The 26,299-nt window shown below is 39.4% G+C and overlaps 1 protein-coding gene across 2 annotated transcripts in view; it reads right to left on the reverse strand.

Annotated features, from left to right (window-relative positions):
* ZPLD1 (zona pellucida like domain containing 1) overlaps positions 1-26,299 on the reverse strand; it is a 219,619-nt gene that overhangs the window by 153,111 nt on the left and 40,209 nt on the right. Inside the window, exons 2-3 of one of the 2 annotated variants that reach the window (XM_070582878.1) lie at positions 5,716-5,780; positions 4,324-4,409 (exon numbers count right to left, since the gene is read on the reverse strand). In XM_070582878.1, coding sequence (XP_070438979.1) covers positions 4,324-4,346 — 23 coding nt within the window. In that variant the 5' untranslated portion in view covers positions 4,347-4,409; positions 5,716-5,780. The remainder of the gene's footprint in view (positions 1-4,323; positions 4,410-5,715; positions 5,781-26,299) is intronic. The other variant, XM_070582879.1, reaches the window with a different exon arrangement.

Raw genomic sequence — 26,299 nt, forward strand, 5'->3', positions numbered from 1 at the left:
AAAGCTGGAGCAGGGAAGGCACGGGAAACAAGGGTCAGAAAGTTCTTATTTGATAGAAGCTGGGCATTGTAGATTTCAAAGGTTGGCTTTCTGTTTCATGGAGTCGTTTGTAGGTTCTTGAGAGAACCCTACACTATCTCTGAACTGCCCCGCCTGGCTCTGCCAAACAGACTTCAGCCAGCCACTCTCATTGCTTCCATTTCATACGGACACACATTGGTCTAGTGCTAAAAGCAAGGGGTTTGGCATCAGACCAAGGAGAGTGAAAATTGCTTCTCTTATACATCCTACCGAGATTGCACAGTCATTTCACCTGTTTACACTTCAGCCTTCTCTCTTATTAAATGGGGATTATTTAGGGGTTGTTGTCAATTATAGGATTATTATAAGTACAACAAATAAAACAGAGCCTGTGTATATTAATTGTTTATTTTTCTTTTCATCTATTCTCTCCCTTTTCATGGATTGTGCTATGATGTTTTATCTAAAAAGCCATCGACCATACCCAAGGTCATCTAGGTTTTCGCCTATGTCATCTTCTAGGAGTTCTATAGTTTTGCGTTTTACATTTAGGTCTGTTATTCATTTTGAGTTAATTTTCATGAAGGTTGTAAGGTCTATGTCTAGATTCTTTTTTTTTTTTTTTTGCACATGGATGTCCAGTTGTTCCAGCACCATTTGTCAAAGAGAGTCTTTTTGCTCCATTGTATTGCCTTTGCTCCTTTGTCAAAGATCAGTGATTATATTTATGTGGGTCTATTTCTGGGCTCTCTATTCTCTCTCTCGTTGATCTATTTGTCTATTCTTTTGCCAATACCACATTGTCTTCATTACTGTAGCTTCACACTAAGTCTTAATGTTGGGTAATGTCAGCCCTCCAACCCGCTTCTCCTTCAATACTGTGCTGGCTATTCTGGGTCTTTTACTCCTCCACATAAACTTTAGAGTCAGTTTGTCAATATCCACAAAAAAAACTTGCTGGGATTGCGATTGGGATTGCATTGAATATACAGACCAAGTTGAGAAGAACTGACATCTTGACAATATTGGATCTTCCTATCCATGAACATAGAATATCTCTCCATTTAGTTCTTTGATTCTTTCATCAGAGTTTTGTAGTTTTCCTTATGTAGCTCTTGTACATATTTTGTTAGATTTATAACAAGTATTTCATTTTTTTAAGTGCAAAGAAATGATCATAGCAGCTTCATTTGTAATAGGCAAAAACTTTAAGGAAACTAAATGGCAAATAAATTTAGCATATCCATACAACAAATTACTACTTATCAGTATAAAGAAATGGACTATTGAGAGAGGCAAAATGACGAATAAATCAAAGTAATTATATTAAGTGAAAGAAGTCAGACAAAAAAGAGTATTATTGTATGATTCCCCTTATATACAATTCCAGAAAATGCAGACTAACTAACCTATAATGGCAGAGAACCCATCAGTGGTGCCTGAGGAACAGTGGGGGAGGGAAGGAGGGCAATTTGAAGGCTTCTTCCTTTTAGATGGTTTCAAAGTAAACTTTTTTTTCTCCTGAGTAATCTGTATTTTGTATATCCAAAATTCATTGGAAATTCTCACTCTCCAATTCACTTTCCTTCATGAAAACCTAACCGAACATTCTCAGTTAAATCAAAGCAAGAATGCAAGTAAATACTCTATCTCTGTTCTCATTTTCCAAAATCGTAAGTCTAGGAAAGTAACATATCAGAAAATTATTAGGACAGTTTCTCTTTTAATCAGAAGCAAGATCTTTTATTTTATTATTTCTTTTCATGATCCCTGACATTTTCAGCAAACCTTCTTCCAAAGGATATCCTTTCTTCAAGGAATTCAGTGTTGTAATGTGTATACACATGTAAAACACTTCCATTCTTTATTGTTTCCCACAGACAATGTGATTAATGTGCTTCTCAACCATCAGTGAATCACACGCGAGTGCAGAACACCCCCCGACACACCTCAAACCTCCAGGTACAAGCTGACTCTTTACAGTCAGATTTTAATTCTTTGCCTAGAGCTGATCTATCTGCTCGACATGCACTGTTATTTCAGTTACGCTGAAATGAGTAGTGCAAACAATTGAATGGTTTGTGACAGCCCTAGTATATTCTGTTTTACAGAATTAACCCATTTTCATATTTAAAAGCAGAATTTCATTCTTTCTCCTTATTCTAACTAAAAGCATTTAGAAGATAATTATTTCAAAAGTTTTTAAATTCTTTTTAAGATTAACAGTTGTTGGGTCTACTGTGAAAATAGGAAAACTGAAGCGTGGAGGGGTATGATGCCCTGAATGGCTAAGTGAGACTATCCTTAGACCAATTGTTACAGAATCCAGCCTGCCAGTGTGTGTTATTTGACAAGCAAATGTTTTAAAAACAATTCTAATGTAAATGTCTTCAGGCAGGCATGAGTTCCCCAAATTGCCAGTCTCCACCATTCTCTGTAGCTAGCCTGCCATTTTACACATTTCTATTACCTAGGGGGCCCACAAAGCACTTCACTTTTCAACACCTAATTTATAAAGCTTTAGAAGTTTTAGACTGAAAGAATGTTAGAGTTTAAAGGATCTTAGAAACATATTGCGGAACCTTCTCATCTTACTAATGAGGCACAGATAAATGACTTGCTCACACCAAACATTACATTAGTAGCAGAATAGCAAAAAAATCAGATTTTCTCACCCCTGATGTTGCTTTTCCATTACAACATTCTGTCTTTCTAGCTTTTAGGCCTAAATCTTAAATTTTCCCCCAATACAATGTAAGTTTCGAGAGAGCGGGCCATTTAGGTCCTGTGAAAAGATGTAATCCTGAAGCTAAAGCAGTAAGAAGGACGGAATAAAGCAGGCACTAATTTTTGTTAATTAAATGAGTGAGACTTAGTCAGGAGAGGTGTGGGAACTAAGACGATTAATATTAACTGACTTAGGTTACTTGCCGGGTATTTTATACGTGTGATCACCTGTAATCCTTCCAAAAGTAATGCCGGAGAGAAATTAGAGCCCCTTGTTATAGACGAGGAAACTAAAGCTTGTAGGTGACCGTCTGCACAGTCTGCCTGATTCTAATTCCTCACACTCTTTTCCCTGCACACACAGAATTTGGTGGGGCCAATAGTAAAATTCTTAGTATTAACAGATTTATAATTTCTAGACAATAACATAAAAACATAAGAGCACTTATAATATCATAGGCATTGTGCTAAGCTTTTTATAGTTTAATACTATGGGTTAACTGCTATTTTTCAGATCAGAAAATGAGGCACAGAGTTTAAAATTTGCTTTAAGTCCCATAACTAGGGAGTGGCAGGATCAAATGCAAAGCCAAGGAAGGCGGCTCCAGAGTCCATGCTCATAACTACTGCACTAAACTGCCACGTGGACTAGGAGAGTGGTTCTTAAAGTGGGGTTCCCTGACAAGCAGCAGCAGCACCTGGGAACTTGTTAGAAATCCACATTCTCAGGCCCCACCCAGACCCATTGACTCCGAATTTGTAGGGGTGACACCGAGCACGCTATATTTAAGAGCCTTCTACATGATCCTGACAGATGCTAAAGTTTAGGAACAATGAACTAAGAAATGATGCAATCATTTTCAAGATGATCTTACACTCATCTTTTCACATGCCCACTTCCAGAAATTTTTCTGAGCATACACTTTTTAAAAAATATATCAAACTGTACTGTTGGGCAATTTATTTTTCCTCTAATCAATACATCATGAGCATTTTCATGTATTGATGATTTTTTGAGAACATAACTTTCCATGGTGGCTTAATTCTCGCTATGGACTGAATGTTTGTATTCCTCCCAAAATTCGTATGTTGAAGACCTAATCCCCAGTGCAATGCTATTTGAAGGTGGGACCTTTGGGAGGTAATCAGGTTTACATGAGGTCATAAAGGGGAGATCCCATAGGATTAGTGCCCTAATAAAAGGACCAGAGCTCTCTCTCTTTCTCCTCCATGTAAGGATACAATAAGAAGGCAGCAGTCTACACCCGAGGAAGAGGGTCCTCACAAGACCCTGAATCTGCCAGGGCCTCCAGAACTGTGATAAGTAAACATTTGTTGTTTGAACTACCCACTCTGTGGTATTTTGTTACAGCAATCCACACTGACCAGGACAGTACTCTATCACTGGCACAGACCAGAATTTGCTAAAAAAAAATTCCCTATTGTGTCAAGAACCAGGAAGGATCTGAGATTTTACCTGACCTGTAAGCTAACAAGTTAGCCTGTTACTGTTTCACGGATGCTAGTAGAAGACACAAGACTCCCAGGTCAGAGGAAACAGACTTTCTCACTCACAGCACAGCAGGCAGCAGGCGCATCAGTATATTTGCGTTGGTTCCTTTTCGTCCAAGTGCCACAAAGATGTGTCATATAGCTGATACCTGCACACACAAAAGGTTGTGTTATAGGAGAAGAACCCAGAGCCAAAGGTCCAGGGCTTTCTGACAAGCAGCAGTCATTGTAACCAGCAGCAGATAAGCTTGTCCCCTCCTCTCAAGGAACATGCTGTCCCACGGTAGTCAGGCTATGGTCACCTTGACCTACTTAGTTGCTCGTGTGACTAGCTACAGAAACTGCTCAATATCACAAGACATATAAGCCTTTCGATCTGGCGCACTTTGCAGAACGTGGAGGAGTGGATGCTCGGGGCCCATGGTGGATTCCTCTTCCAACAATTGTTGGACATTTAGGCCACTTAAATTTCTTTATCCTTTTACATAACACTACAGTAAGCCATCTTGTATTTAAAAGTCTATGTTTCTTGTTATTCAATTGGGATAAATTCCTAGAAATAGAATGGTATGCTCAATAGTTTTGTTTGGTTTTTTTAGGCTTTGATAAATATTTCACTTAACAGATTGTATGAAAAAGCCCATTTTCCACAAATTCTTAGCAACACTACGTAATTTTTTGTATTCTTAAAATTTGGAAGGCTCCTTAAAAATCTCAGTAATGATGCTAATTAGCTTTTCTTTGATTATTACTGAAGGGAACATTTTAACACATGTTGAAATTTGTATTTCTTCTTTTATGAATTAACTGTAAAAGTATTTGCCTTTTTATTCTCTTGGGACTTTATATTTTCTTATTGACTTGTAACAGTTATTGATGTATTTTTAATAATCCCCATAGGTTTCTCCTTCATTCAGTGATGACACTATAGACATATATATCAGCTATGTACGTCCACAATTACTTTAATATTAATCTGTTGAAAGAATTAATGATTTCCTAATTGCTGCCAAATAGACCAGACCACTGTAAAGTATCTTATTAGCCTCTCTGTAGGGAGCCTCCAGCTAGAATCGCTCCCTTTAGAAGGATCGCCCTGGCAATGAAATCAAGCACATTTTCCGGTATCTGGCGCTGGGAGCCTCCAGCTAGAATCGCTCCCTTTAGAAGGATCGCCCTGGCAATGAAATCAAGCACATTTTCCGGTATCTGGCGCTGGGAGCCTCCAGCTAGAATCGCTCCCTTTAGAAGGATCGCCCTGGCAATGAAATCAAGCACATTTTCCGGTATCTGGCGCTGGGAGCCTCCAGCTAGAATCGCTCCCTTTAGAAGGATCGCCCTGGCAATGAAATCAAGCACATTTTCCGGTATCTGGCGCTGGGAGCTCCTGGCAGGTCTAGCAGTTCACTAGGACGACTGAAGGAAGGTTCCAACAAATTTTTGTTCTGAGCTTACCCAGGTCCTTCTTTGCTATGATTTAGTGCTGATGCTTCTTGCTCGTCTCTAACCAGTAGTCAGTCCTGTTTAAGCCAAAAAAAGAGAATTTGTACTGTTTTACAAAAAGAATTTGTACTATCAAAACCTTGTTTTAGTTCACATGTATCAATTTTTTCTCTATCATAAAAAATATGAATTTGTTTTCATGACATCCTCTAATGTTTCTGCTTCTGATGTGCACATCGTGACATTATCCTGCTAACTACAGTAGAACCATGCATAACAGAGCTATGCAGAATAGCAAAGTGTTAGTAAAGTGAAAATCTAAATGACTCCTCTCAACTCTGCTCCTCTTTCCACTTCTGCTCTGAGATCTTTATTCTTGAACCCATCCCCTTTCCACTTCTTTAGCCCTTTTATAATGATGACAGAACCACCCTAGCTCTAGCCACACCCCACTTAAAAGTCCAGTCACCAAAATGCAAGTAAGCTGGAGAAATGGTTTTAGGAAAGAATTCACGAAGTTCCACTGAACTACACTCTTGTTCTGTCTCCACGCCCATAACTATAACAGGTCTTAAATAATCTTCTCGTTCTCTTTCAAATGAACTACATACTTCCTGAAAACTAAAATTTATAATAGAATTTTTATAATACATGGGTGCAATAATGGAGATATTGATGACCTGTTAGTCTTCATACAAGATCAATGGTCTCTCTGACACATATTGACCTTAACATTATTTTAGGTGATATTTAGCTCAGATCAGTAAATCTTGATTGTTGATATCAACTGCAGTCAATATCTGCTTATTACAGTTAGAATACAAATGAGTAAGCAGGACTTCAAGTGAAGATTACCAGTAGCATTTATGTTTTCTCATTATAAGATCTTAAATCTTGGTTCTAAAAACGTCCTAAGTTAAAATTACTAAAGATTTGTAGAATCAAGTCCTTTCTTTCTGTTGTATGACACGTATGGGACACACTATCATCTGGGAATGTTTATAAAAGTCAAAGAAAGGACAATATTTCATACTAAATTCTTTGCCATGAAACACAAAATTTATTGGGTCCATTAAAAATCCACAGAGAAGTTCACAGGGTTAGCCAAGCTGGAGCTGGTCCTCAGTCACCTAGCAACCTGGAAACAGTCCTCTGGTGTACAGGTGAGCCAAGGCTGGTGGGCGGGCAAGTATGAGAAGGAGTACCAAAGTGCCACTGTGGCCACAGGCCTGGACCACGTGCTACCTGGTCTGGGAAAGCCATGAGAAGCAACCCTCCAGAATACAGATGAGCCGTGGCTGGGGATTGGGCAGGCAGTGGGACTCGGGGCACCTCTGCAGGCTCAACCTAGACCTGTGTAGTGCCCTCATCAGGAGAACCACAGGAATGTGGTCACCAAGTCTAGGCTGAAGCAGCCAGATGGCTGAGGGAGTGTGCTCTGTGGGCACACACCTAGGGCATAGCCCACTGGATGTCCCCACACTCCTGTACAGCTGACTCCTCATGCAACATTAGCAAGAAAAAACAAAACACAGCACACCAGTAAGAGAAGATCCCTCACTCTAACAATGTCTTTCCTGTGACATTTTGTCCTATTGACAAAGCTTAACATTGTGCTCATTGTAAAGAGAAATGTGTACACAACACGGTCCATTATTGCAGAGCAGTTACTGAAGGGTGAATTCAGAGCTGAGGCAATAAATTGATAACTGTGTTGTCGAACATTTTCACATGTTGTTCATGTGTATTTATTTTTTGCAAATTGTTCATGTCATTATTATATTTTTGTCCTGAGAGGATTTCATATCTTTTGTTTCTCCAAATCCTTTACATGTTAAGAATATCAATTTAGTTCATCATATATATTTTGTTTATGGTTTGAAGAGTAAAGGAAATTTAAATTCTTTGTAGAAAAATGTATTAATCTTTTCCTTTTGTTTAAATTTCTTTCGTCTAGATTTCTTTTGTCACTATGCTTAAAGGTAATTTTCCCTACCTAAGATCAGACAAATAATCACCTACAGTATCATCTGATCTATTTTCTCTTCACTTAAAATTTAACCCATAGGGAATTTTCTTTTGTATATGACGTAAAGTAAAAATCTAATTTTATTCTTCTACAAATGTTTTCTAATTATCCCAAAGGCTAAATGAGCTATTATTTTCCCTCTAACTTTCTTTATCTTATGTCATATTATTAAATATTTATGTTTACAGAAAGGAGCAAAAAGTGATTTCATAGACACCTATGAACCCATCACACATAGGTAACAGATGTTAGTGTGTTACCACGTTGTCTTAAAATTTCAAAGGAAACAAAGCATTACATAGAAAACCATTACCCCTCGTTGTATCTTTTCCACCCCTTCATTCCCTAGAAGTAGTTAACATCCTAAAGTTGGGATGTATCTTTAGCCTGCATGTCTTCATATTTTTATTACATACATTTGTGTACATGTTTGTGTGTTTTAAGAAACGTACGTAAATGGTATACTCTAGTAGCCTTTAGCAACTTTTTTTTAACTCATCGTTACGTTTTTCAGATGCATCCATGTTCACACACACACTCTTCATTCACTTTAAAACTTTGTAGCATTCTATTTTATAAATAAATCACAGTTTATTTTCCAGTGCCTGCTACTTAGAGACAGTGTGAGCCACACTGGTTGTGATGATTTTCCCTCTCATCTACAACACACGAGGGTCACCTTTGCTTCATACCCCCACAGACTGATGCCACTGGAAGTGTATTTTTGTAGATCTGTTGCATATAGAAAGTTATCTCATTTTTATCTTAATTTGAACTTTGCTGAGGACTAGTCAGATTATATGTATCGGCCACTCAAATTTACTCTTCCATGAATTGCCTGTTCACAACTTTGCCCATGTTTCTTAGAGAAGCACTCAACCAGGAGGTCAATTGCTCTGGTTTGCAGAGCTCTCGGTGAAGTAGACTAACTTGTATAGGGAGCCCAGGTTCCTCCAAGAGGAAATAATGGAATCACAAGCTCTGCATCACAGCAACCTTGCAATATTGCCACACTTTCGGAAATGATTACTATATTACTAACACTAGGAGTCATCATCAAGATGATAGCAGGAACATATATTTTCTACAAATCTCGTAGGCGCCAGGTACTCTGCTTGTTATGTGTTGTCTCATTTCATTTTCACAACTCTATGAGATAAACTCTATTATCTTTACTTTATAGATGAGGAACCTGAAGCTCTGAAAGTTAGAGAACTCAGCTTAGGTCACACAGCTCAAAAGAAGCAAAGGCAAAATTCGAATCCAGCGTACAAGCCTCCAGAACTCAGAATCTTAACCAGGCACTCTCTCTACACACTGAACCCAAGTACGCAGGGAAGCCAATGTCAGGACTTAGACTAGAAAAGAATCATTCCCAAGTGACAAGCATCTATGGAACTGGATAGGACCAACCTTCTATAGTGACACCATATGGCAATGAGAAGCCATACGTAGATGGCCAATGTAAACTTGCAGTTATCTTGGAAATACGATTGACAGCCTTTGGTCTGAGAAAGCCACCTGAACAACACGGGATAGTAGGGAAGGAGAAGCCCTCAAATGGGAGATACTGGACTTCCTGCTGCTAAGGACATGTTGTTGCTTGAATGATTAATTGGCATAACAAAGACGATGTGATATATTGCTACTCCTAGTTGGTGAAGTGAGTCATTCTGTATACATAAACCTAATCTATAATGCAAATTCACATACACTAGTGGAATGTATATTCATGTACATTAGTGGATTGTGGATTCATAACTACTTCTCAGGGGAAGGTGGAGATGTTTGGAACACGACGACAGCCTCTAAGTTGATGGACCGAATGTAACTATGCTCTGCCATAATACAACACAGGAAGTATTGTCAACTAGAAAGGACACATCCTAGGACAAGGCCACTGACATTTCTTATTTTCTAACTTTTAGTATTTCACTGCAAATCAGAGACTAGTCAGCGACTTATAACCTAGTATATGCTTTATAACCTTTAGTTTTTTCTCTTCGTAATTTATCTAGTACTGATTTAAAAAAATTTAAAGAAACTTACTGTTCCTTTTTGTTTGAAAAACACACCAGTTTGGAATGAGCCTTACAATTTTATTCATAAGATCTAGCCATCCCTATATCAATAGTAACAGTTCAATTATAATTAATCATTTTAGAGAACATGTTATTGCTTCCTATAAATCAGCTGCTGCTCCTAATTTTACAAAATGCATTTCAATGAATTCCCATCTATACTGTTGTCATATTTCCATTTTTTTTAATTTCCTTCTTAAATCCTTAGGGTTGAAAAGAATCTTAGAGATCCTCCAGCCCAATTTTAATGATAAGAAAATTGTCACTCAGAAAAGCTATGGAATTTGTTCTGGGTTTTATCTTTTATTAGTGGCAGACTTAGGGCAAAAAGCCAGCTTCCAGACTATTCCATCAAGTGCTGTTTCCACTACTTGTAAAGTTCTTCCCACACCCCTACCTAGAATCAGAAAAAAGGACATCCCACTCACAATTATGCATTCATCATTTTATTTTTTAATAATTAAGGATAGGAGATATATATATATAATATCTAAGGCAAATATAGACACAGAGATAGAAATATTGAGATCTATAGATACAGATATAGATACATATACAGATACAGAGATAGAGATACAGGTAAAGATATATCTGCCTTAGATATTTTAACTCTTTGCCCCTCCTCACCTTCTCCCTCAGTTGCCGCAGACAATAGTTTCAGTACTAAACTGGAAGCAGGATCAGGGCCTCTCATCCCCCAAGGGTCATACTGGTTAAGGAAGGCTCTCTTTGAATGAATGAATAGTAATAATTTTATCCAACATTTTTAAGAGTGTGGCATTTTACAGATTCTCTTTTCAGCCCCTGGAGGTACTAATGTGATTGTAACATCTACGTTTTCCTCAACAAGCCCATTCTCTTGCAAATCTTCATATATGGTTTGCCTATATGATTTTTTCCCGCAAGTAACAACTATGAGACAAGTAGATTGGCGATTGGCAATGCTACGTAGCATTATTGGCCCTAACTCATTGCCCCTCCCTGTATTCACGTCCTTTGCCATATGACTTTCCTGTCTCCCTCACAGCCATGTGGGTTGGTTAATGGAATGTTAACAGATGTGATGGGACCAAAGGCTTGAAAAGCAGCTGCATGTTTGGGCTTGCCCTCTTGTGCTTCTACCATACAATGGAAAGGACGTGTCCAGGCTAGCCTCTCGTCCCAAGAGGGGGATGAAAGACAAATGGAACTTAGCCAACCCACCCCAGCTAGGCCCAGGCTAGAGCAAACCCCTAAGTGATCCACACAGCCATGACAGCAAGTAATAGCTGTTTCAAGTCACGAGGTTTGTTCACGTATTGTATTGCTGTGAGAACTTCTAACATGAATTTGCCCTCAACAAATTTTTAAGTGCACAATATATTATTATTGACCGCGGGCACAATGTTGTACAGTATGTCTCTAGAGCTTATTCATTTTGTTTAATTGAAACTTTGTGTCTGTTGATTAGTAATTCCCCACTTGGACCTCCTCTCAGGCCCTGGCAACCACCATTCCCTTCTCTGACTCTACGAATTTGACTATTTTAGATCCCTCATGTAAGCGGAATTGTGCAATATTTTTCCTTCTGTGACTGGCTTATTTCATTTAGCATAATGTCCTCAAGTTTCTTCCATGTTGTCACATATGAGGTGGTTTGTTCCAGAGAATTTTGTTGCAATAGGTTACTGGTACTCCAGGGTTCACAGAGTATAAGAAACATATCTGACACATGTTGGAAAAATGCCTGCAAAGTGTACAAAATGGTGTTGTTTTTTCTTTGTTATGGAGTCATTGTTGAACAATTTATACTCCAATAAGGGGTCAAGGACATAATATTTAGTATAGTGATTAAGATCGTGGCTATGGGGCCAGCCCTGTGGCCGAGTGGTTAAAGTTCCTGGCTCTCCACTTTGGTGGTCCAGGTTCCTAGGTTCAGATCTGGTCGGAGACCTACTCCACTCAACAACCATGCTGTGGAGGCATCCCACATACAAAATAGAGGAGGACTGGCACAGATGTTAGCTCAGCGACAATCTTCCTCAAGCAAAAAAAAGAAGAGGATTGGCAACAGATGATACCACAGGGCAAATCTTCCTCACTAAAAAAAAAAATAAAGGAGCATAGTTATGAAGTGAGATTGCCTGGCTCTGCCCCTTGCCAGCTGATGACTCAGGGTAAATTGCTTCATCTCTCTATGCTCAGTCACCTCATCGATAAATGGAGACAATAATAGCACCCATCTGGCAAAATATCTGGCATGTAATAAGTCCTCAAATAAGATTAGCTACTAATAATAGCACATTGTCTCACTATATGTTCTTGGGGTTTTGATTACTACATTTTTTATTTATTATACAACCAATTTTCCCTTTTCAGCTTAATTTTTAATTTATAATAGTTTTTCTTGGCTTATATTCTTAAGATACATCAGCCTTTAGATGTGTGCTTATAGAGAGTAAGTTTTTATTACCGGAAATCTCCCAAATGACTTAAATTAATCCTTAAAGCAACTCTTCTTAAGCTTCTTCTGTCCTAGGGGCTCTTTCTCAACAACTGCACTAAACTCACACCTAGTTTGTGTGAACAGCTCACGACTATTCAGGCTTGCTGCTGTCATGTTGGTTACTTTACTCCCCACTCATATTCCAAGTCTTCTCTTTCTTTATTTCCTTTTGCATTTTGCTAGAGAACATCCTATAGTAATTTATTTTTTCAGAGAGGATCAACTTCCCATGTTTAAAATTGTCTTTATTTTGCACTCACACTTGAATAACGGCTGGCCTAATGGAGAATCCAAGATTCAAATCCTTCAGGACTTTATAGATACTGCTCCATATTTTTGTAGCATTAGGGGTTGCAAAAAACTAATATTCTGATTTTCCTTCTTTAGTAGGTAACCTCTCTTTTATTTCCATAAAATTATAAGATTTTGTCTTTCTCCTAGTATTGCATAAATTTCATCCTGATAGTCCTAAGTTCCTTTTTGCAATATTGTTTTTCTGTGTTCACTGTCCTTTTTTTTCTTTAACTAGACAACTAGTTTTTATTGAATATTGACTCTGGGAAAGTGGAATTGATAGATCAAAGGGTAAGTACATTTTAAATTTTAATAGATGTTTCCAAGTTAGGCCATAGACTTGTATTATTTCTACATGCTGTTCTCATTAATAATAAAGTCCTCAAAACAATCACATGAGGTAGTTACTATTATACACCATATTTTACAGATGAGGAAACTGAGGTACAGAGAGATTAAGTGACTTGTCCAAGGGCACAGAACTAATAAGTGGTGGCATCAGGACTCAAATGCAGGCCACATTCTTAATCGTTCCACCATGACTCTCCTTTGTGCTGCCTTGTGCAACCATCACCATCATCCATCTCCAGAACATTTTCATCTCCCCAAATAAAGCTCTGTGCCCATTAAACACTGACTCTCCACTACCCTCTTCCCCCAGTGCCTGGCAACCACCCTTCTACTTTCTGTCTCTATGAATTTGATTACCACAGGTACCTCACACAAGTAAAATGATGCATAATATCCGCAAAGTTCATCTATGTTGTAGCATGTGTCAGAAGTTGCTTCCTTTTGAAGTGTGAATAATATTCCATTTTGTGTATATGCTATATTCTGTTTATCTATTTATTTGTCAATGGACATTTGGGTTGTATCTACCTTTCAGTTATTGTGAACAATGCTGCCATGAACATGGGTGTACAAATATCTATTCAAGACCTTGCTTTCATGGCTTTGGGATATATACCCTGAAGTGGAATCGCTGGATCATACAGTAATTCTACATTTCATCTTTTGAGAAAGTGTCATACCATTTTCCATAGTCATTCCACCATTCTACATTCCCATTAGAAAGGAACAAGTACTCCAATTTCTCCACATCTTTGCCAAAACTTATTTTCTATTTTTGTTTTTTTAATCAAAAGATTAATATCTTCTCTCAGCTAGGGAAAAAGTATTCTTCTATTATTACGTTGATTATATCATTCCTTCCATTCTCTCGAGTTTCTCCTTACAGGTGTTTTACTAGGAAGATATTGGGATTTCTGAACATCTTACATGTCTTGTGAATATTTACACCTCATATACTGAATGATATACTTCCAAACTTCTTTCTCGGTTTTCATCTGTGTCTTTTTGCACTACATTCTAAGAAAATTTCTTGGCTTGATCTTCCATAAAACTGATTTGGTTTTCAACCACATCTATTCTACTATTCAGTTTTTTTATTAAGATTTTTAGATAATTAGTATGATTTGCTTCAGCAGTTGTGGAGTATAAATTTAGTGACATCTTTTATATTTTTCAATTGCTCTTTACCTGACACCTATCTAACCCTTTCTTGAGGTAGTCCTTCTTTTCCCTAAATTTCACAACAATAGAAAAAGTTCACTCTAGTCTAAAGTCTTAGTCCTTTTGTCAACCAGCTGATAGAGAAAATTTGAGTATGATGAGTCTGCTCATACTGTTGTTTCTGTCACTGACACACAGGGCCACTTTTCTGTTCTTGCATTGTGTCCAGCACTGCAGTCATGCCTGCAGAGGTGCAGGTCCCTGCATGAGTTTCACTGATGCCCTAGACTTAAACTCCAAGATAGGTCTTCCAGCTCATATTCAAGCTTAATCATCCTTTGCTACCACAACCAATCTTCCAGGGTGTCTGGGTTCACGGGTGTTTCTGGTCCCAGCCGCATGACATCCCACACCCAACCCTCCTCAAGTTAATATTTCACTTGAATGTTCACCCTTGCTCACCTGTCCAGATTCTACCTTCTCCGATGGTGAATTCCTCACTGGGAACCTTGATGTCCTTTATGCCACCAGACTTTTCACAGACCTGGTCAGTCAGAGAGGTGCTAACAACATTGACCCTCAAAAGGGAAAGCGTTGACCTTTCCTCTTGGGTAATCCCTTCTTCCCCAACTAAATATTCCCATCTCTTCTCCAGTAATCAACTCAGCATTCCAAAGTCAGATTGAAGACAGCTTTTGTCAGCCAACGAAGTTCATGGTATCCTCTTTCACCTGGGCAGTGGGTCATTTGTGTCCATTCAAGTGGCCATTTTCTGAATAAAAATTAGCTCTAGAGTGACTGGTCTTTTCCATACATATGAAGAAGCTTCGGGGAATTAAGAACTTTACATTCTACATCATCTGTTGCCCTGTTCCATTTATTTCAACAATCATGTAGGGGGTTTTCAATTTCTATAAACTCTCTCTTCTACTTCAGTTTTTCTTAGCAACCTGTTCTAGCTATCTGAATACAGTGTCCCCCAAACCTCTCTGAAGATACTGACAAAGTTGTTTTAATCATCTTTTCTATATTTCTCCAATAATTCAATTTCCTCAAGAATTACTTCGATTTGCTCAGTTTGGTAACTCATTTTTATGCTGTTATTTTTCCTTAAATATCTAGAGATTCTTAATTGTTCACTTACAAGTGACAGTTTAGGATGAGTAATACAGGTGGCACTCCCTTGATAGTGAATTTGATTGCAAGTGACAGAAGCCATGGCTATGGTGAGTGAGCTGGGTCTGTCATCAGATTCCTCTCTGATAGGGTGGGTAGGAGCTTGCCATCAGGATGTGGGAAGGTTTACTCTGTTGGTAGCTAATATTACATGGGAGCCCTATCCAACTTCTCTTTTTCTTTTTACTTTTGAGGAAGATTAGCCCTGAGCTAACTACTGCCAATCCTCCTCTTTTTGCTGAGGAAGACTGGCCCTGAGCTAACATCCATGCCCATCTTCCTCTACTTTATACATGAGACGCCTACCACAGCATGGCATGCCAAGCCATGCCATGCCAGCACCCGGGATCTGAACCAACAAACCCTGGGCTGCCAAGAAGCGGAACGTGCGAACTTAACCACTGCGCCACTGGCCAGCCCCCCAACTTCTCTTTTTAGCTCCGTTACTCACCTCAAAAGTCCCCTGCCCATCCCCAGTGGCCAAATCCATCCACACCTATATAAGTTCTCAAACTGTTTGTGTCAGTTCTGCTGGAGCTGCGTGGGTATGCCTTTTCTAGGTGCTTGGAATGTCCTAGTTTCATTGGTCTTCCTATTAAGCATCCAACAGATGATTCTCGGCCCTAGCTCCTAAAGATTATGATCTCGGGGCTTTTCCAAAGTTCTGTTTGAAAGAAAAAAACCTTCCTTCTTCCTCCATTACTATCCTCTTTCATTTGTATTGGCTGCATTTATCAGTTCTGTTAGCTTATTCCATTGATCCAATCCCATCTGCTTTCTATCTTCCAAAATTTCTGCTGGTATCACCCTTCATGTTTCTTAGTGCTGTTCCATTACATTACGTTGTTTTTCTTATTTTTATATTTATTCACGCATTCCAATGGAACTTTAGGGACAGAAATGTAAATGTATGTGCCTAGTCATCCAGAAGGCACTTAGCTCCCAAAGGACTTTTTCTCTTTGTTATTTTTCTTTTTTCCTTTCTTATTTATTTTTATTTCATTGCTTTTTATTTAGTTCCTTGTTTCTGTTTTCTGTTTTATTCAAATGTCTTTTAAGAAGCAGGCCAGTGACAGGAGCCCTGGCATAGGAATTATGATTCCTTTATTCTAATCATGTCTTTGCCATTATGACAGTGCCTGGCACATTATAGGTGCTCAATAAGTATTTACAAACGAATGAATGAAGTAAATTGCCATTCCTCCCCAGACTTTGGCTTTCTCCAACGTAAAATTAGGAGGCTTCTGCAAGTAGCAGCAAGTTATGGTTCTTCCTGGGCTGGACAGAAAGCATTTATCATCACTCAACAGGAGGCACTAAGAGGAGAGAGGCTTCCAGTATGTGAGCAGGAATGCAGTGATATGCCACCATGTAAGGGGCAACCTAGGATAGAAAACTGTGCTCAAAACCTAAAAGAATGCCTTTGACATCAGAGGTTCAGGGAAGTTCAAAGCAATCATAATTACGCATAACAACGGACCGTCGGGAGACGGCATAACTGCAATCAGGCCAGAGGGCAGCTGAGCACTGAATGAGCAGAGAGTGAGATGAAAACACAGTTTGCTTTCAGAAGGACCTATATTAACACCCTCTGCCTTTTTTAAACCCACTTCATAAAAACCAACGTAGGTAAAATCCTCCAGGGCCACAGGGCCTGACAACCCCACCCAGAGAAACTCCCCAAGGTCCTGCACACCCCATCCAGACTTAAACACCCATCACCAGGTTGTCCACTGGCGATAAGGTTCCCAGGACAGGGGATAAAGCCTCACAGAAACACACGCAATTGGCGTAACTCCAAACCACATGCAATCATCCAAAACAATTCATCAGCAATGATACTGCTTGACAACACCAAAAGCCAAACTCAGAAACACTGTCTTCAGTGGGTTCCTTACATCTGAATCACCTTGTTACCATGATAACATGTATTATTCTATTTCTGAGAAACCTAAGGACACGTAAGAGTTTACAAATTTCACATCTGCTTGATATGCTTAAGGCAGCGGTCTTCAAACACAGTCACCTGTGTGCTTGTTACGGCACAGGCTACTGCCCACCCGCACCCAGAGTTTCTGATTCAATAGGTTTAGGGAGGACCCAAGAATCTGCATTTCTACTAGGTTCCCCAAAGATGCAGAAGCTGTTCATCCTGGGATTACACCTCAGTAACTCCAAAATTTCTGAGTCTGGTTCTGATGATTACTTTGACTTCAGGCTGCGTTTTGTCTTGCCTCTTGGGACGCCTTGTAACTTTCTGTTGAAAGCTGGACATGATGTACTGGAACACGGGAACTGAGCTGTATAGGCCTGTAGTGTGAGGCTTTATGTTGATCCAACTAGGAGTTAGGCTACGTTTAATGTTTGCTGTAGCTGTAGCTGTCAGAGGCTTCAGTTTCCTCTAGGGACCTTGCTTCTGTCTCCCCTGTTTTCTTTGAGTTTCCCTAGAAACTCCTTCATAGATAGAACCTGTGTCTTTCAGCTCTCTGTTGTAATTCACTGTTGGTATACAGGAGCCCTATTGATGTGTTGTTAAGGTGTAAGACATAATCTTACATATGGCATAATCTTATGATTAAATCTCCATTTGTTTAAACAGACCTGAATCCTTGAGTCATGACTTGCAGAACGATTAGCCTTTGTTCTCCCCTTAATGAGGCATATAGTCCACAGGGAGCCCACTTGCCTCACTGCCTTCCTCCATGTCTAAGGAGGCTCTTGTAAAGCTGTTTCCCTTGAGGACAGGTCTTTGCTCTGCTGAACACTCTGGGCATCTTTTAAAATGGCTACTTTTGCCCTCGCCCACAGCACAAGGGAATTTTCTCTGACCTTCACTTGGTAAGAACTTGGTGGGTTTCTTACTGATAAATCTCATAAAAATGTGAGGATTTCCCCTAAGACTGGGTCCCCAGGAGTTTTTAACTTTTAAGCTTGTCCACATTCCCCTTCAGCAGTTTCTCAGTTACATGTGTTTCTACCCATTGCCGGCTCCAGCAGCCTGTACTCCTAGCAATCTGTGATTCTCTGTGTTTGCCCATCTCTGTAGTTTTCTAGGCGGTGGTTTCTGTCACCTCAATTCTCTGATGGGTCTAAGAAGACTTGTTGATTCAGTTGGTTCAGCTTTTTTCTTGTTATGAAGAGAAGAGTGACAATTTCTATGTATGTTGGGGAGGAAACCAGAAGTCAGGACACTCTGGGGACCATACTTTGAGAACCACTGGCTTAGTGAGGAAATTGCCACCTTCAGTCAATCACAGAATATATGGAAGCTTTAGGTTCTACTACATAGACTCCAGTAACCCACCTTAATTACATCATTCCGTAGCATTATTTTCCTCCAGCTAACGTCCTTCATATCAAAACCAATACAGTAGTTTCAGAGCAGGGAGATAGGACCGACCTCCCATGTCTGGGAGAAGGTCTCATGACATACACAACTAAGCCTGGCGTGGCCTCCCCCTAAGCCACATCCTCAGGTGTATCTGTTCGGATGCTTTTAGCTTCAAGTGTCAAAAAGCCTGACTCAACTGGCATGAACCATAAGAACTGTTCTAACAATGAGCATTGATCAACATAAGGGGCAGTCCAGAGGCATGGCAGAATTCAGGGCAGTGGACCCAAAGGCTCAATTAGGTCATCAAAGATGCAGATTCTTTCTACTTGTCACTCTGCTAGCCACATTGTTCACTTCATCCTAAGGTCGGTTCTCCTCATGATTCCAGGAAGTTGTCAGGAGCGATAAAGGCTAAATGCTTCTCTGTCCATGTCCCCTGGAAGAGAGAGAGCACCTTTTCCAAGCTATCAAAGAAATGCTTTTTCTTCTTGACTGATTGGGACAACTTAAGTCCCATCCCAAAACCCATCCCATCCCAAAACCCATAATTGGTGCCAAAGGAAGAAATGGGTTGATTGGCTTAGGCTTAGGTTGCTGAACAATCATATCCAAGAGGGATAAGACATATGTTTGGTTTTAACTAATCAGGAACTAACAAAAGTGTTCAGTCAGTTCTGCAAACTACAAATGGAAGAAAAAGAGAGCGGATTTGGGGGGTAAATTATAATGTTCCATAAAGCAGGCAAGACTTGAAAAGACCTTTAGAGCACAGAACTTTTGACACAATTTTGACACGTGCTAACATGACTCTAAATTTGAAATTGCACAGCAATAGTGACTGCAAATTATTCCAATGACTCAGATTTAAAACTGCTGGTATAAAATATACAAAGGGCTTTGGACAAGACACCTGTAACACCCACTGAAGATACTCCTCTCTAGACATTCTCACAAGAAATGAAATCCTTTCTCTTTGCTTCAAAATCTTCAACTTCTTGACGCCACAACCACTTTTTAGCAGGGGAAATATCAGATAAACCAGCATTCCTTTCCTCTTGGACTCCTGTAGAAAGCTGTAGAGAGGGATTTTCCTTTTGTATTTCAGCAATTTTGTTATTGGGCTTCTTTTTTTTTCCTAAGCTGATCATTATGGATAGACATAAAATCTCTAAATAGATTTTCCTAGTCAGTTAACCATATTCTTGGGGGAAAACATAAGGTAGAATCATTATTAAAAAGCATTCTCAGTAATACACACATCTTTATTATGTCAGTCTTTTGCCAAAAAAAATAAGATTGATAGTAAAATCCACTTAAGTTTTTTTCTTCCCAGAATCAAGCCATCTGCCTCAAAATACACCACCAGCCTCTGTTAGATGAATTCACACATTTTAAAGCCCCGGAGTAACCATTTGAATGGAAATTGGACACTTCTTGTCATTTAGGAAGCTTTTTAAACTGGAAAGGCTTCTCGTTTGTTCAATTAAATGTGTGTGTATGCAATACACTTTATGAAATTTATCCCAAAACAGCGAGGGCTGAAATAATATTTGAAACAGATGGCACAGCTGCTGTATTTAGAGAGCTACCCATGGACATAGACGGAGGCATTGAGGAACTCTGACGTGCGAGTCAAAATATTGTACAATCAAGACTCAACCACAGCCATTAGAGATGGGAAAATCTTCATGATGTCAATCCCCTCCCTAATGGAGGTTTGTGGAAAGTGCTAAGATTTAGTCACGTGGAATTGATACCCTTCTCTGGATGAATTCTTTTCTTCTCAGTTTAGCCTTAAAATTTGAAAATGCTGGATCTGCTGTCTCAGAGTTTTCTCTCTCTTGAATACTATTTGAAGTCAGAGCTACACGCTGAAGTATCATTCCCAAGGGAATGTTAGATGGTGGCGTGTGCACAGGAGAGAAAGCAAAATAGAGTGTTAGAGCTAGAGGGGCCTGGGGAGGGACCATGGAGATTATTCCTGGATGGCCTTAGTTTTGTAAGAGAGGAACCAAGGCCAAAAATCTTAAGTGGCATCAACTCCAACCCACAGAACTGCTGTCCTCAGATTCATTCCAGTGCAACTTCCACCACAGACGCTGCTTACCAGAAAAGAAAGGTTGGGTACCTTTGAATTTTATTTTATTTTATTTCATTTCATTTCATCTTATTTCATTTTGAATGGGAGTGTCACATCACAAAAAAAGTCACTGTTTAATAAGGCATATTTAGAATGGCAAAGGAGAGAAAAAGATCAATTTTTGAAATTGCTTTGAGGTAAAAAATATTTCTCAAAATGGAAGTATATATTTTCTAATTTCCATAAACAATGTGTGTGTGTTAATAGGATACTAGGCTAAATTTTTCATTTCACATTAATCACGTAGACACAACTTGTAGCTTGTTTTAAAATACTAACTCAGTCCTACATCTTAATCCAATCAAGAAAGCAAAAGTTCTAAGGCAAAGTTCTTGCATTCAGAATTCCTGACTAGGTGAATACATCGGAGCAGACACACATGCACACATAAAAGCATACACAGTGACCAGGAGGAAAATATTTCAAGATTCGGAGCAACAATTCTTTCGAAAGCAGCAGTGTCTGGGCTGCGAAGGTTCACACATTTCCCTCTCATTGTAGTTTTGTAGACACGCACGTTGAAAGCAGATGCCATTAGTTTACTTCAGGGAGATCCCTGAGCTACTGAAAATGACACATCTCAGCAATCACATTTAGGATCCCATATCCTTCTACATTGACAAGAAATGGATAAAACTCTTACTAAGAAAAGCAGCAAATAACTAAGTTTATCCATCATCTTCTCTGCAGCAAAGCTAATGAAACAGGAATGAAACCATGTCCATCCTCAGGGTAACTTGTCCCCAATACACTGTGTTCCCGAACTTGAGTGGCGTCCTGCTGGAGAGAGCCAATTAACTTTCTAAAACACCCGTGGTTTTTCAAGGCACAGAATAAAGTCACAATCTGACAAGCTGGCCTTCCACCGCATTCTAAGACCAGATTTATACAACTGGAACAAAGGAAAAATTAAGGCATTCAGGTAACCTCAGCAGAAAGTCTGTTTAGGCCTGAGCGACCCCAACAATTGGTTCCTTTACCACCTTTGCCTCACCAATTATTCCACCATGGCTCTCATGAATACACAGTGGCCCAGTCTGTGTTTCCATGTCAATCAGAGCAGTAGTTCCTAAACTAGCAATAACTGCACGAAACCAACACGGGCGGCACCTCCAGCTGTGGGTCTCCCTAGAATAAGACTCCACTTTCGTATCATCAGGGAAAACAAAGACATTTCCCCAGTGCCCTGAAAAGCTTCAGCTTCCTTGTTTCCATTGCATAATCTTTTTGACAAGTTTCTACAAAGAATTTTAAAACAAGAAAAGCTCAAACACATTGATCTTAAAATTTCTTTTAAGTTATTGACATTTCCTTCCTCACATAATAAGTGGCGAAAATCAGTCAACAGTTAAAGAGTGTTTCTTTTTCTTTGATGTCGTCTCGTGCTTAAAAAAATAATCTCACAGAAATTCATTTCTATAAACTTCTACATGAAGATGTGTGAGTCACCCACACAAACACACATTCATTCGTTTACCCATGAACTGAGGAAGAGAGAGAAAAGGAGAATTCGACTTGGAAAACAACCAGCCCAGCAAACCTATCTAAGGCTCAATCATTTGCAGCACTTCATTTGTCCATTGGGGTGGTAGACGCTCTGCCCCCAGGCACCGTGGAGAGCTAATCTACCCACGTTCATCCCGGAAGTTCTAGCCTGACGGGCAGGGATCTCCTTGCAAGGTAAGAGCGCCCGGGTGCTCCATACCCATTTGGGGTCATCTGCAACCACATACTGCAAGAGATGATTTGGGGCGCTGAATTATACAGCATCCCTCAAGTTATCTTAAGACAAACCACACCCCCCTGAGAAGCTGTCAGAAACTGAAAGAGTGAGCTAAATAAAAGAGTTTTAACCCAAGGGACTTCATAAGAAACAAAGAATGAGGCCCTTTATTAGACTCTAAAGAAGGAAATACAAGACAGATGGGGGAGTGCCTATCCTAAACTGTTTGAGGATAGGAGGAAAAGCAAAGACTGAGAAAGGAACCCGCCTAAGGAGACGTGGTGGTCCACAAGGCCCCTGGCCTAACAAGGTAAGGCTTCTAACCAATCGACAAGCCAGGACAATCAGACAGAGGCCGCCAAAATCCACATTCTGCAGCTTCCGGCCTTTCCAGGGCTTGCGCATGCGCCCTAGCACCCAGGAGTTGACTGAAGGTGACCTCAGCGCCATTACCATAGTAAAAATTGCACCCAGGGGTGGAGAGCTAGCATGCTAATGATAGATGCAACGCATGTGGTGGCATGTTGAACAACAGCGCAAGCACAAGCACAACCCAGTCTCCACATGCCGTGACAAGGCCCCGCTCCTCAGCCTTTGCCTGATAAAAGCCCAAAATCCTGCTTGTTAATGAGCCGGTCACCTGCCCTTTTCCTTTCTGCACTGCCTCCCTTGTGCCTGTCCTGTGCACAAGCCAAGAAACTTTTACTCTTCTGCTCCTGTTTGTTGTCTCTCTTGATTTCTATCCTGGGGGACAACAGGAACCCAGTGCACCAATAACAGGACCACTATAGAGAAAAAGAATGCCATCAAAATGGGTGATAAATTCCCAAAGACCTATGAAAGTGACAGAGTGACAGCAGAAGGGCCACAGCAACAGGGATGGCCACAACCAGATGATAACAGATGTTAAGCTTCCAAACAAATATACAGGCCACCTTGCAAAATTAAAGTTGTGTTTCTTTTTCCTCTACTCTGCATTTGTAAGTTGTCTGGTTCTATTTCTTGAAAGCATGCCCAAACTTCCCCACACTGACTCAGACTTTCTCTTGCTTCTCCACATACGCAGGCTCTCCCTCTTACAGCAACCTCCCACCTGAACCAGAGCTGGACGATTATGGTAGGTGTACTCTTCTGGACAAACAAAAACACAACCACCACCAATTATTGAACAAATCTATGAACTAGGTCAGACTGCAGCTAATCAGGTCTTCTGTTTCTCAGGAAAACTGTGAGTTTGCTCCATGACTTCTTTTCAGCCTCCATTTTCTAACATGAGAAGATGCGCCCCCCTCAGAGCTAACACGGAGCCCTCCTGCCCAGAGTTCCCTACCCACTGGCCTTATTACACTCTAAATACCACGTCTCACAGGGAGCTGTTTCCCAATTCTTTCTCTGTCCCTCAATCTTAATTTTCATGTCAGGAGTTGGCATATTAAATTTAATAAGACTCAAATTTATTTGATTCTAATACTCAGTTTCATGCTGTGATTTCAAGCCAATATAAGTTACTACAGCCGAGTTATTTCATCTTAATTTCATATATGTTTTAAATATCTTACAAAATATAAAATCACTCTGCTTTCTCCAGTTTAAACAAGAACTCCCTCCTCCACCACACACACTCACATACACAATCCTGTAAAAGTTAACAAGCGCCAACTTGAAGTGTGCTCATGAATGGAAATCTAAAGCTAACAAAAGTAAATAAAAAAAATCATATGATCAGAAAATCCATTTAAGATAATTCAATTCACAACCGGTACATTTAAATAATTTCTTAAAAACAAACATCTCATTCCATCTTTCCCATCGCTGTCACTCAATCAGACGCACCGTTGTATACAGAGGATTACATCCTGCCGTATATCTCCAATGTCTTGGCTTTTAAAATGGAAGACAATTTCTTGGCAGCAAATGGGTAAAGTTCCATATGGCTCTTGTCCATTTTTTTCATTTCTGTTGCAATTAGGATTCTTTCCCATAATAAAAACACGATTAGAGTGACAATTTTCTGAAATCATAGCTAGTATTTTAAGAAAACTTACTCTTGGTTTTCCACCACTAGGCAGCATAACTCAGGCATAAACTGTTAACCAAAGATGGCCTGAAATTTCAACTACCTTCTTAGGCAGTTGGTTTTCCCTGAAATAGAGTTAAACTTTGGGAAGTCCTCATATATAAAGGCAATGCATAATAAATTTCTCCATACTTTAGAAAATAAGATAAGCTATTTCCTGTTAAAATTTGTTTAAAAATTGTTTTTAAAAGGTGTGTAAGATAAATGTGAGTTATTGAAAAGTAGAAAGTAACTTGAAAGAGACATCAGTCTTGAGAATATGAATGAGACAAATGTCATATTTAAATCTCTATTTTCAGAAAAACTTTAAAATTTCATATTATCGCCATGTGAGAAGTTTGAATATGCTTCAATGACAAAATTATTTCTAGTGCCATTTTCACATGCTCTCCATCAGCTCCTTCTTGAATCAGTCTGATTATTACTAAGCTGTCTTCATCCTCATCCTTCAATCACAGCTATTTTTCTAAGGTACCAGGGAGTTACGCTCCAGCCAAAACTCTTCTTTGTGATGTCCTTCATCCTTCTGTTCTTGATATCGCATACCTCTCCTTCTCTCCCTAAATCTCTTCAACTTTGACTGCAGAGACAGTGACTCTGCTATTTCTTGAAATGTTACAGCCACAGTCCTCTTCCAGATCCTACCCACCTTATTCTTAAATAACGTAAATTATTATGACCAATAACTTTATCATGATTATAGTAATAATGATAACAAAAAGTTCACCTTCCTCAAAATCATTTTAATACAAAACTAGAATAATCACAAACATCACATTGACAAAGTCAAGACTCGTCTCAAAACTTTATTCAGTGACATCTCAAGACAGTGGATCCTAAGTCTGAATCTTGTGTCCCAGAATTGTCCATGTGCTTGAAAGTCACCTACAAATTATTAATCTATGCTAAATAAAGACACAGATTTAAGTATCTACTTCCAGTCTAACATACGCAGACTTTATGATGGTGTTTTATTCCCAATAGACTGTCAATTACTATTGACTATTTTTGGATATGAAAAATCTAAGGAGAAAATAAATTAATTTATTACCTTATTTAGAAGGATGGTAATTGATAATGAAACACAAAGAACCCTCATACTCCAGTGAGAAGTAGTTAGAAGTTAGTAGTTAAAAGTCTGGAGTAGTTAAAAGAAGCAAATGCTAGTTAGAAGGCTGATATATAACCATCCAGTGCTACTGTACAATCTCCACAGTAGATAACACAGGAAGAGATGGCGTTAGTGTCAAGCCATGGAAGAAGAGAATATCTGTAGCATCGAATGAAAAGATGTTTAGAGCTAATTGTCTTCCTCTTCACAAGGTCCATCCCAACACAGAGGCAAACAAAGCAGCATCTTTATTTATGAGGCTTTCATCTCCTGTCAGCAGGAAGAGCCTGGAAAGCTCTCAGATGGAGATGCTAATCTAATTCCAAGGAAGCTGATGCATTTTATCAAAGTTCTATGAGGAAGATGGCTTATGAGTATGGCCAGATGGAGAGCTGCATAACTTTGCAGGGGAGAAATTCGCATGAGAATTACAATGAGAAAAGAAGAGGAACCCCTACAAAGCTCCAATTTCCAACAGCTCCTAGCATAAATTTAACCAAATTAAAAGCTTTTCACATGGGTGCAGCTGAGATAGCCAATACTATAAAGAAATATATTAGAGCACAAGCTATTTGGAAGCATTGAAGTAGTCCCAGAGCACACCAACGTGGTGCAGAGCATTTTTTTCATCACA

This window comes from Equus przewalskii, chromosome 18 (assembly GCF_037783145.1).
Source record: "Equus przewalskii isolate Varuska chromosome 18, EquPr2, whole genome shotgun sequence".
In the NCBI taxonomy this organism is placed as follows: Eukaryota; Metazoa; Chordata; class Mammalia; order Perissodactyla; family Equidae; genus Equus; species Equus przewalskii.